Source organism: Aythya ferina (assembly GCF_964211825.1).
Source record: "Aythya ferina genome assembly, chromosome: Z".
Taxonomy (NCBI): Eukaryota; Metazoa; Chordata; class Aves; order Anseriformes; family Anatidae; genus Aythya; species Aythya ferina.
In genome coordinates, this window is record NC_140299.1 from 50,443,222 (window position 1) to 50,456,542 (window position 13,321).

The 13,321-nt window shown below is 38.0% G+C and overlaps 1 protein-coding gene across 1 annotated transcript in view; it reads right to left on the reverse strand.

The window, feature by feature from the left end:
- Positions 1-4,844: 4,844 nt before the first annotated feature.
- MEGF10 (multiple EGF like domains 10) overlaps positions 4,845-13,321 on the reverse strand; it is a 103,046-nt gene continuing 94,569 nt past the window's right edge. Inside the window, exons 21-26 of the mRNA XM_084505324.1 lie at positions 13,035-13,271; positions 11,621-11,748; positions 11,334-11,457; positions 10,260-10,304; positions 8,544-8,750; positions 4,845-7,563 (exon numbers count right to left, since the gene is read on the reverse strand). Coding sequence (XP_084361450.1) covers positions 7,403-7,563; positions 8,544-8,750; positions 10,260-10,304; positions 11,334-11,457; positions 11,621-11,748; positions 13,035-13,271 — 902 coding nt within the window. The 3' untranslated portion in view covers positions 4,845-7,402. The remainder of the gene's footprint in view (positions 7,564-8,543; positions 8,751-10,259; positions 10,305-11,333; positions 11,458-11,620; positions 11,749-13,034; positions 13,272-13,321) is intronic.

The window sequence follows — 13,321 nt, forward strand, 5'->3', positions numbered from 1 at the left end:
CTGGTCAGCGGCGAGCTGAACACGAGCCGGCAGTGTGCCTGGGCAGCCAGGAGGGCCATCCGTATCCTGGGGTGTATCAGGCACCCAGCCAGTCGAGGCGTAGTGGGTTTACGTGGCAAGGGTTTTGTAGCAGAGGGCTGCAGTGGTGCCCTCTGTGAGAAGAGCCCAGCAGCCGCCCTGTGTTAGATGAGGGCTGATTTCAGCCAGATCCAAAGGGACCCGCTGCTGCCCAGAGCCGAGCCAGTAAGCGATGTCTTTTGCACCTCTGTGAGAGCAGATTTAGGAAAACTGTGGAAAAAAATAAAAAATAAAAAAGGAAAAATAAAAAAGAATAAAAAAAAACACCACCACCAACAAACAACTGCTGTGCAACAGCAGCTGGGAGAGAAGAGTGAGAAATGAGAGAGCTATATCCCTGCAGCCCCCAGGTGAGTGCCGCAGGAGGGCAGGAGGTGCTGCAGGCAGGCAGCAGCAGTTCCCCTGCGGGCTGTGCAGGGAGAGGCCCCTGGTGGAGCAGGCTGTCCCCCTGCAGCCCATGGGTCCCACATGGAGCAGATCTCCACGCTGCAGCCCCCCCATGGGTGGAGGAGCCCCCGGTGGAGCAGGTGGATGTGGCCTGGAGGAGGCTGCGGCCCATGGAGAGCCCCCGCAGGAGCAGGCCCCGGGCCGGAGCTGCAGCCCGTGGAGAGGAGCCCCCGCAGGAGCAGGGGGTCTGGGGGGAGCTGCCGCCCACCCATGGGGACCTGTGCTGGGTGATCCAGATTCAGCTTGAGACTGGTCTCCGATGATGTTCCCCAGGGGTCAGTGTTGGGCCCATCCTCTTAGATATCTTTATTGATGATTTGGATGAGGGAATTGAGTGCTCCCTCAGAAAGTTTGCAGATGACAGCAAACTGGGGCAAAAGTGTTGATCAGACACACTGTCTGATTTTCTTTCGCATCCCTGTGTGAAACCAGGAGTTGGATTCAAAGATCTTTGCTGGTATCTTGCAATTTAGGATGTTCTATAATTCTGTGGATTTTAATTACATATAATATGTTTGAAATGAGGGGTAATTTCATTCAGCTCCATATTCTGATCAGATTCTGAATAGGGGTACAAATCATTTGGCACCATATCATTTAAGTGACTGTAATGTAGGGTTTCAAAGATATTTTTGTTGCATCAAATGAACCTTATACATGTATTCTGCATTTTTTAAATTAATTAACCAAAAAGAAAGTCAATTAGCGATTACAAAGAAAATGCTGATAAATCAGTGATGTTATATATGCTTTTGTGTGCAGAATGGATTTTCTTCTTTTAAAATAGAAATGACATTTTAAGGCCCTCTTTGGAGACTGTAGAGGTAGCTAAAAGAAGCGTATAAGGAGGAGAAGCAGTCAAAGTGGTGACTCACATACTCTATTCTTCAAACTAGTAACTCACTAATATGTTTTATTTTCGTTTTTGTTTGGTTCATTTTTGTTTTGCCCAGTGTGAAAAGCACAATAGTGCTGTGTCTTGTCATTTCAGGAGCTAATGTTGCAGCTCTTACCCATCCTCAGTCACAGTCAACAATGTCATAGACAAAAGGGGAAAAGAGTAGGAAGATACTAAGAGGCAGTAGAAAACGAAGTGCAGGTTTTCCTTTTTATTTTGAAGAAAATAATAAAGTGCTTTTCTAGACCACATCTGGTAATACCTTACTTTCCAAATTTTTTTTGCAACATACTTTTTTGTTATTCAAAGAATAAGTAGAAGCAGGTTTTAACCATAATGGTACACAGAAATTGTTTGCATTCTTCAGACAAATGTAGCAGAGCTTCTGCATTGCCATCCATTATTGCTGATTGTGTCACGGATTCATGACGGTAAGAATCTGATTGATGGAACACTCTTCGTCTTCATGTGCCATACAGAGCATACAGTAACCATGCTAGGTTCCATGGTGATAAAATAAACCAATGGCTAGAAAAAGCTCGTATCCAGTCTTTTCTTTGTCTTGCTGCTGTTTTCAAAGCGTTATCTTTTCCACTTCCCTATTTTAAAATTATGTTTATGTGGAACAAAATCCTACACACCATTACCACTGCCATGATAGGGATTTAGGGGAAGATTAAAGTGAATGGAAATCAAATTTTCCTTATATTATCTCTGATAATTATCTCTGAAGAGAAGGGATGAGCTGGAGGGTGTAGTGAGGTGGGACACTTGTTCAAAGGCAAGTAATCGGTTTGAAAAACTACTTTTCAACTGCTGCTGAGGTTATACTTTGGCTGATTGCAGTGTAAAGTCTCATCACAAATTTAAGGTGTTAATGAGGTAATTTAACCCATGCAAATATTATCAGATCCTGTCGTTTTTGGAAAACATGCACATATGTTTGAGGCATTTCATTTATTGTTGGCTATCCTGTTGAAGGCAGTCCACTCAGTGTTTTCGATGGTCTTGGGAGAACTAGAGAGTCTTTACTTTCTATTGGTGGTTAGAACCCTAGAAGTAATCTGTATAACCCACACAATCACTCACAAATCTGAGGCATGATCTTCAGTGTAGGTGTCACGGTAACTAACTACTACTTGTTTGCTTAAGGCGAAACATAATTGAACTAGTCCTTAAGAATCTTCTGTGGGATGTAACGCTTTCCTGTTAGTATCTAATGCTAAATCCCTCATCCTTGAGCAAACAGTGATAGCAATGAACAATTTCCCACACCACATACCTGTAGCCACTGCTTTTAGGTTCATATAGAGAGTCAAAGTTAAAAATCAAAAAGAACAGCATCTCATTTTACCCGATGTTTTTACATGGTTTGGTTTTTACTTTGGCTTTGGTCAGTCAAATGTTATTGTCCTACAAAAAAGGAAAATCACCTTGCTTTTGGCAGTTCAGTTCCACATCTTTTTCAAGGGCAAAGCTTTATGCATTCAAGAGACAGGTTTGAAAGAGTCACCCGCTTCAGAGAACTGATTCCTGCGTGATCTGACAGTAATAAAAGTTCAGCAGTTTAGAATCCCAAATCAGCCTTGCTATTCTGCAAAGCATCTCAGAAACTACTGGCTTTTTATAAGAGGGAAAATAAAATACATTACTTGTTGGTCCAGCAATGATAACATTATTTATATTTCCCATTCAATTTAATATTCATCGTAAGGAGCCTAAGGGGGAGGGGGAAGGAGAAATAAATTCAACCATTTCCCATCTTTCATTAGAAACTTTATTATGTTAACCTACAAGTATGTGAAGTGAAATAAATGGTAGTGAAGGGCAAAATGATGAACATCAGTCATCTTTGGAAAATAGATATATTTTAACAATGAAACAGGTTTTTGTTTTTGTTTTGTTACAGCTACGAAAAAAAAAAAAAAGGAAAAAAAAAAAAAAAAGAATCCAGACATACTTGATAGGTTTTCTTTAAAAATATATTACAATTCAGTCTTATCAAAGTGAAGTCTTGTGGGCTAAAAAAATGAAAATATAAGAGTTAGGTTCAGTGCTCTAGCACTAGTGTAAGTGTACCAAAAATGGAAAGATTTTCTATACAGTAATTAATAAACACACACACAATTGTTTTCAGTCATTTAAACTACTATATATGCAATCTTTAATATAAAGCATTTTTGTCAAAATTAGCTCTGTATTCTTCAGTCTGGATTATAGAGCTTCAGTGTAAGGATCACTATTTGGAAACATCTAATTAAAATATCCAGTTGTAGTCACAGTACTTTGAAAATTCAACGTATGTTAAATGATGCATTTTCTGCTTCTGAATTTTTATTCTAATTTCAGTATTAACTTGACTTTGCAGATTGTCTTAGCAGAAAGTACGATTACAACAAAATCTTCATTCTCCTCTAATCTGCACGTGCATTTACAATTAAAATTGATGGGAGTTCTCTGAGTAGATCAAGATAAGGACAAAATTTATGCATAACAGTGTGTTTAAAATATTAAAAATATTTGATAAAATAAAAAGCCCTTGGGGTTTATTATGCTTCTAAGTGACCAGAATTAATAAGCCTGTACTATTTAAACTTAAAGTTTATACTTACCACATGCTTTAAAATCAGCTATTCACTTTGTGCGGAATTTTGCACTTTATTAAACTGCTAAACAACTTGCTAGGGGATAGCTATCTCAATTTTTCAGTGCTATATTGCTCACTCTTATCATGTGAACATGCAGAAACAAGCATTTCTTTCCAATCCTATCTGTGGTGAAGCCAATTCTCTGTGTAGCTGGTGTTTGGTAAAACTATTGCATCAACTTACTCATTAAGTTCCCACCAGCATATGGAATGGATGTTCAAAAGCATTTTAGTTCTTTAAGAGCGGACTATGATCTGCAAAAAGGATTGTTACAGTCATGAGAGTTGAGTTTTGAATCTGTTAAATTGACAACAGATGTACTCCAGAGCTAGCCTCCCTAACAGCTGTGCAGGAGATGGAAGGATTGCAAACAGAAGTCCCAGGTGCTTTTTTCCTCTCAAATGAATGATATAAAGGTTCCATTCAAGAGGAATGTATTACCCCTACAGGCAACCCATTTTGTGAGTGTCTACCAACAACCATCCGCTGAAGTGAATTCACAAGTCATTTACTTGACCTAGATGTACTGCAAATACAGCTCAGACATATCTAGACATTGCTTACGCTGACTACACAGCAGGATTTTTACTCACAGAAAGGCTGGCTATGTATACATGGCTATGTATATACTTAGAACATAAACAATGGCAAAAGTATCAGAAATTCATTTGTTCTCACAAATATCTGGCTGAATATATCACTAGAGGAAGTTTTCAAACCAATTAAAAATCATGTATTGAGCTCTTCATTGCTTCATATTAAAAAAAGAACTGTTTCTGTGATGAGGATTTATTTATCTAGAGGTCTCCACATTTTATACAGAGTAAGAAAATAAATTTTTGTGAGCTTACAATTGCCAAATACAGCATTTTCTATTCACGGCTTCAGAGAAAGGTTTTATTTTAAAGTCTGTTTCACGCAGTACAAACACATGTATATACCATTAGCACTACACGTTCCTATATGCACACAAATTTGTTTTATGGAGGGATTAAATGGTGATTGGCTTTTAAAACCGGGTATTTAATTGCTATGCTGACAATGACCAAAGCTGATCAAGTTTATTCCAAGGAAGTGCAAAGGTCAGTGCTTACAACCAGCAAGAGCCAGGACCATTAAGGGGTGCTGCAAACAGGCATATGCTTTCCCCGAGGTTAAGCACACCTGCTACAAAGTCTCTGATGCAGAACTCTCATTTATCACCACTTCAATGACAACAAATAAAAGCACATGCTATTTCCATTTCAATCCAGGGGTTTGTTTTCAAAAACATTTCCAAAAGTGTGTGTTTGTTTGTTTTTCCATTTGATACCCTGTTGCATTTAGTATTTCAATGGCAACTGGTTATGATTTTCACAGGAGTGCATCTATTCCACCATGATAGATAATTCATTGTCTCAGGCTCTGCTGCACTCCAGGCTTAAAACTGTCACAGCGGTCCCTGTGCTGAGCTGGCACACATACCAGACTACTGACCTATCAGCTCCACTTCACATCATATAGTGAGTGTATCACAGGTCTCATGTGCCAAAATGTGACTCCAGTGCAGAAAAGAAGAGACTAGTAGGACTTTATGCTTCCCATTGTATGCCATAGTATGCAAGCACCTATATCCCTAAACTCCTCATAACAAGCTACAGAGTTGGTACTAGGGCAGGGTGAAGACTGCTGCGATTGTGTCACAAGCACATCAGCAGATGGCATCACCGTACAAGCAGCTGGAAGTAATATTGCAACAGCTGAGAATATCTTTTTTAGGTTTCTAAAGGTATCTTTTTCAGACCGTTTCAAACAGAGAAAAGATCCTTTTGGAAGGATGGTCTCCATCCATGTAGTCAACAGAATGAGCTACACTTCAAAGAGGCAGTCTGTTCTTTTTTTTTTTTTTTTTTTTTTTTTTTAATACTTTTTTTGCATTGTTATTATCCCCAACAAAAAAACCTTGATATTTTATTTTTCCAATGAATTCATTAGAATTCAAGTTAAACTATTATGTAATTGCTCACCACCTCTTATAGTATCACTATGACATTATCCTTACTTTAATCCTCTTCCTCCACCCAGAGGTCTCTTTAACCAGACAAAGTAAAGGCCAGTTGGCAAAAATGCAAAAAAAAAAAAAAAAAAAAAAGAAAAAAAAAAAAGAAAAAAAGACACACAGTAGAATATTTTTTGCAATTACAAGCTAGATCACTAGGAACACAGATGTACACCTTAAAAATTGAGACAGAAGTTAATGAAGAATGGGAGTACATGTGTCACGTTATTAGCAATGCAAAAGACCAGCTTAAGCATGTTTTTCCCTACATCAACTATAAAAAAGAAAAGGTGCCTTTAGCAAGTATGCACAGAGATTGCTTAGTTATTTCTAAGAAAAAAATCACAACATTTAACTGTTTTTACCCTATATTACAGTAATTATTACTACCTGTTTATAAAATGTAAACCTTTCATTGCAAGTCAGGTTTACATAATTCATCACCTTTTTCCACTCCTTACACACTCAGTCCATGCTGACAAAAATAATCTGATTTAATTTACATATTTTATGAAGTAATTACTGATATGTTGTGGATTATTAGTTGTGTATGGAAGAAATAGTGGTCAGAACTGCAGCATATGGAGTTGAAATGTAGCAAAAGATTTGTTGAGGACTGGTGCTGGGTTTGGAGTACCCAGAGATCTTGAGGCATCGTATAATATTGATGTATGCAATGCTTTTGTCATCTTCAAAACTATTCAAGCAAAGTATTCCCACCATCAGTAAGGGACAAAAAATGCCTGATGATGGAATTCCCAAACAATTGCAGCATTGTGCTTACTCACAACCCATCTGATCTTGTTTCTTAGTATGTCTTGACTAAAGATCAGAATGGAAGGTAAAATTTGGCAAGGCAGTTTTTCTTCTACATAACTAATCACCTGTATAAAGTGGCATTTGGCAAGTTGCACTGTCCTGGGAGTATTTTCTACTTTGAAACATGACAAATATCAAGTCCACATATAAAGTAGCTGAAGTGGGATCTGTTAGCAAAACTGCAAACTAAGATTTTTAAGCCAGTATATTACAGTATAAATGTGTTGTATACCTGTTTCTATAAAATTAACTGCCATGAAAAAAAAAAAAAAAGAACAATCAAGGTCTCCCAAGTGTGGCATTTGTCCATCCGTCACTTGTATACACAATACAAACTTCATGTAGAGATTCCTGTTTTATGTACAGCAATCGCCTGCTGGACAGATTAGGAGCCATAGGATGGTAAACTAGAGGAAGGAGCCATGCCACTTGTCCCCTTGAGAGTCCCACTGTGCTACACTTCAGCTTTTGGGGTCATTCACTGCCAACCTCCTTTGTAGAGGATGTGGGGCTGTCTCGAACTGGTAGCAAGTCATAGTGACATGGAATGTGGCTGTTTTTCGGAAGATCATAAGGATCCTGGCTGAAACGTCCACTGCTGCTGAATGCTCCCTGGACAACGCTCACTGTTGGTTCTGCAATAAAAGAGAGCACATATGTTCAGCACAAGAAATGGCAAAGAGAAAACACTGTATTTCGTTGCAGTTTGCATAACAAAATATTCTATCTGCTCCAAGGCAAAGATTCCTTGTCATGCTGAGTCCTGAAATGAAGGTGTGTTGGTGAGTTGATGCTAAGGCATTCGAGCTTTACACCAAATAGTGCCTCTAAGCTTGCATCGGGGCCCTACCATGAGTATATTTAATGACAAAACCAAGCGGATCAGCATACATGTATGTTCTCTCTATATGGACAAATAAAAAAAATAAAGATTAATTTTTTTAAAAATGGGGGATTTTAATCAAGATCTTATAAAAATCCTTAAAAAATACAACACAGATACTGATGGATTTCAGAAGAATAGCTAACTGGGAACAGTAATGGAAAATGGTGTCCTGTAATGTGTGACACACACATTATTCTGGTCTTGAGACCATTAGGGAAATAATATGCTACAAGACCCTAATGTTTTCTGTAACTACAGTAATGCAGCAACCGTATAGGACTCCTATCATTAAAATATCACTTCTGTGGGTGAAAATGCACTTTTCTGCTCAAGGAGAGGAAACAGACCTTTTCTATCCCTCCTATATACACTTGTTCCACCTGTGTTCAGTACTTAACAGATCTGAATTATATTGCAGTTAAAAACTGAGCATATCTTCTGCAGTTGTTTACAGAAAGACTTTCAAACTAAGGAAATCCAGAGGTAGCTGTGGATTATGGAACATAGAGCTCAAGGCATTTTTAAATGGTGCTCTTGTGAATTACACCACTTATCTGAAAATAATGAGTTTGTTTTTACAGTTTTTGAACAAAAAATAGAATTTGAAAGGATCATAATTTTTTTCAGTAGGTATTTTTTCATGTGTTTTCATTAAATTGATTCAAAGGAAAAGAATTTTGTGCTTCCTCTTATTAACCTTCAAAATCTCGAAGCAGAATTTCTACTTACCAACTTCATAAACATTCTTATTGGCTGAAGCAGAGCTGGCAATCTCAGCGTATGGGGAGTCCCTGCGAGCTGGTGACTTCATTTCAACATAGCCACATTCTGAACTCTTTGGTACAAGAGCTGGTGGGTCTTTTATAGTAGCGTATGGGTTTTCAGAGCTACTCAATGAGCAATTGCTTAAATTGTATTCTGAGTTCTTCACTAGATCTGAAAAAAGAAAAACATACTCTTTCAAGTACACGATGTAATTTGGATGTTGATACTAAACAGAGCAAAATGCATTTCCACTTTTACACAACTCTGAAATTACACAGACTTTCTTTAACCTTGAGTTTTAAAAGTCACTCATACATGGGTATTTATATTGAAACTAGTCATAACATTTCCAAATTGTTATACAGCAATTAACCCCTACTGGTCTGCTCTTTTAAGGGATTGATCTTGCCATCAGCAAAACATCCGAGTAACTTCACTTCTGATTAAGATAGAAGCTAGCATTAAATACAGACAATGTGTAGAATCAGATTTTTATACGGTCTTCAGAATACTTTTGCCTTTGCAAGTGCTGAACTAAGGACATGATTAAAATAAGTGATCTAACAGACTATTTCTGATAGCAACGGCAAGGTGGCTTCTAGAGATGGCCTATTTGGTGCAAAGTTTGAACATGCAGCCACACCAAAAGAGTTTCTCAGAAGTTTCTCTTAAGAGATTTTGCAGTGTCTGTGTTACTTTATTCTCTGTGTTGCTCTGTGGTATGTTGTATTATTTAAACTTCAGAGCTGTGACTTTCTCAACTGGTTCCTGAGTAAAGATTCAGCTTGAGAATGACTTTGGTAAGCCTGACAGTGGGTATGTGCTCATAAACTTGTGTCTCCTTTAAGATATGTTGCATTAAGATCCTTCTAGTCCAGCAAAACCAGGGAATCTCAAGTAGCAATATATAGCAAATTACTTCTCCAGCTTAAATTGTCCAGTATTATAAATAAGGTGACAAACCAGCTGTTCTTGTCAACATATTTAACTTATTTAGCTACACTTTTTTCATTGTTTGTATATCCAGACATTCCGATCACCCTTGCTATACCTCAGTCATAAAACAAAAACACAAGTATGGTCCAGCATCAAGTCTTATGAGTAAACTGGATAATTCAAAATATCACAATACCATAATTACCGTGAATGTCCCAAGCTTTTTATTCTTCTCTATGCATTCATACTTTGATAAACATTCCAAAGTCCTGCAGTGAGCATGTTGAAGCATTGCAGGCTTGTTTGTGATTATGTAGTCCTGCACTGTCCATGCCATTTGCAAGAGGAATTGGTTCTCTTTTAAAGCCTTTCATCTGAGGCAGCATGCATCCTTACCTAACTCACTAAGCTGAAATTCTTCTTCACCTGGCTAGAATAAGAGCCTTTTTGTGCCTTGTGCATTACAGAAACATTTGTTGTATGGGACACATAATGGACTTAGAAAGCCTTGAGGTTTTTTGTTTTTTTTGTTTGTGGTTCATTTTGTTTTTAAGAAACCTACCCTCACAAAACAAAACAAAAAAATACACAAACAAAAATTCATGCATTTATGGCATTGATTCAATTACACAGTAATTTAGTCCAAAATTATATTATATTCTCTTTGCAGAAATCAAATATAATTTATAAGAGTAAACTGAATATTGATGTCATTTCATCTAGATGCAAGAGAAAAAAACTCACCTTTCAGGGATTTTCCCAAATATCCCCTATCAAGTCCAAAAGCACCTGAGAAAAATAATATCAAAACCAGAGAAGTTTTAAAATCAAAGAAAACTGATTACATAACAGCTTCTATATTTTTCAAATTACTTTTGGGATTAATTTCTACCTTAGTGGAAGTATTCTCTCATAAGCCCTGTGAGACTGCCCAATATAGGGTTGCAAAAGCATTATTAGTATCTGCAAGCTTTCAGTAGCTCTCTGAACAAGAAAGGTGGGTAAGGTTATAAAGGAGTATGAAATTACCTGTTTGACCTCACACAAGTCACAGGCCATTACATTTTGCCCAGTTACTCTTGAATGAGCCTAATAACTGATGTTTGATTAACACATATCTTCTGTCTGGGTAAACTGTATCTACCAGAAAGGCATCCCATCTTGACCTGAAAACCTCAGAGTATGGAAGTTCACTACAGTTCTTGGTATTTTGCTTTCACAGTTAATCACTCCCACTGTGTTGTCCAAGGTCACTCTGTTACAGCTCTTTGACCTGAGGGAATGGCCTGAACTACTAGTGCCTACGTCTACAACTTTACAATTAGCTGTTAGGAACAAATTTATCTCAATATAAATCTCAGATTCAAGATGATGGGGATTAAAAAAAAAAAAAGATATATGTAACCTCTCATTTATTTAATATGAAATTGTAGTTTTGCCAAACAAAAACACTACTGTAAAACATTCATTGCATTATGACATTAATTAATATGAAAAACTTTTTATAAAAATGAGATCTTTTGCATATCACACCTCCATGGGGCATGAAATGGAGCATCAGATTGATTGACAGTCCCTCATAAGGAGTCACTTTTTCATCTGTATGGGTACTGCCTTAAAGGAAGTACAAACCCATAACCCTGAGCCTCACAGAATCTGACAAACCTGAAATTACAAACAAGGCTTACTAGTGTCACAGAAGAACCATTCTGATACCTTGACTGGAGAACATGTTCTACACAGAAAAAAAAATAATAAAAAAATCTGTTTTCTATTCCTTCTCAGCTACAATAAAAATAACATTGATTTTTTTCTTACCGAGCTCATTGAGGTAACCACCATGTTTCCAGTCAGCAGGCAGTGTTCCAGTGTAGTCCATCATGGTGCCTCGTTTTCCAGGTTCCACATTTTTAAGGTTCACAAACAGCTGATTGTTTTTTGCCTATTTCAAAGAAAGACAGATAATAGAAACTGAAACTGTTAGGGGATTGCTGCATGCCACTAGGAGATAGTCAGGGAAAGCAAAATAAATCCAATGAGAGGGAACACAGTAAAATAAATTGGCAGCTAATCTACACAGAAGAATCTAGATTTTTCAGCTTTACCTTTGCCAGGGTCAGCCTGTCCATGTTGTTGACATGAGGTGGGGTAGTGCACTGTGTTAGAGTGTGATAACTAGGGTTAGAGAAATAGTGACTGTTAGCATTTCCACCATTACTATGAGGGATGGTTTCTGAAAAGGAAAAGAAAAGAAAATGATCAACTTAAAATAACATGCAATTTCTTTCTTAATCTATGTTTTCCACAGTGCTACATTGATTTCAGAATCTAGTCTGGAGTTTCTTGAATAAAAATCTAGAAATCTTGCGTACTTCTAAATGAATAAGAGATACAGTGCAGTAACTGACTAGTTGCATCCCCACTTTTAGCAAAGAGCATTCTCAAGTGTTACTTAATGACTTGCCTTTCTGCTCTGATCCCTTGTTTCATTTTGCATCTGTAACCATGGCATTGTCCAAGTCATAGACACTTTCACCACAGAGTTCACAGCAACATTTTTTGGTGCTTAAACAGCACCACTGTCTTCGCTGGTATATCTTTCTCTGCTCTGACAAATGCTTCTGCTGGCTTCTTTAGCTGCCAGCTTCCTTAATAGCTGTGAGCAAAACAAAGGATTACCTGAATTTTCATGTACGCCTGCATCCCAACTCACATCCATGGATCAAAAACTCCTGTCCTGTTTCAGGAACATTGCTCCTTCCCCTGACCTGTTTCAAACTTGGACCACTCTGCCCCTCTACACAGACTTGCTGCAGCTAGTGTGAAATTCTGATTTCCTCAATCTACAGCAGTCTTTCTGTATACAAGCTATTGGCATTGAATTTGAAGTCTCAGCAGAAACTACATTTTGCCACACTTTCCAAGTCTGTTTAAAACTAGGCACAGAGGAATAGTGAGGTTCATATATCCCCTGGTTAACACAGAAAAATATTTAGGGGTGTAAAATGTTACTGAGTAAAGCAAGATATATGATCACTTGATCCTTTATGTTACAAGCATATACCAGCTTTTTTGTACTAAATGCACAGATGAAATGACTACGATACAGAACAAACTAAACTGTTACAGATGCTGAACCAGCATCCTTCTGAACCATGTTGAACTGTCTCTGGCAGCTGGAAGGTGACACAAGCCTGCCACTGCTCTGGTGTGCTGGTTTACTAGTAAGTAGTGGGGTCCCAGGGGCTGCTCTACTATAAAGTGCCATAGGAAACAGTGAATCTGACTCCTCGTTCCTAAAGACAGAAGAACCCTCACCGTCTCTTTCAAGGGAGGCTTGCAAAGCAGACTTGTAGATGCACTCTCTGGAGACAAATATGCTCCTGCTCAGAGCAGCCTTCACTAATGTAGAAAGGTGAAACACGCACATTCAACCCTGTTATATGAACCCTGTCAGAGCTCGACTGAAAACACAAAGTCAAGAGACAGAGGAAACAATCTGTTCTAAATCTCACTTACCTGAAATGGTGTAATCTGCATTGATGACTCTCATAGCAGGTGTATAGGTCACTGAGGGCATATTTGTTTCTTTCCCTTTCTGCTTTTGTCTGTAAATGATGAACAGCACTAGCAGGAAAAGTACAACCAAGACAAGAATGATAATGCCTGCTATAGCCCCTATCTGGTAAGAATCAGCAGGGATGGCAGTACTGGTACGGCTTAGACTGTTCAAGTTTCCCACTATAATTACACCAGCTGAAATACAAAAAGAAATGAAAATATATTACATAAATTATGAGGCTCAC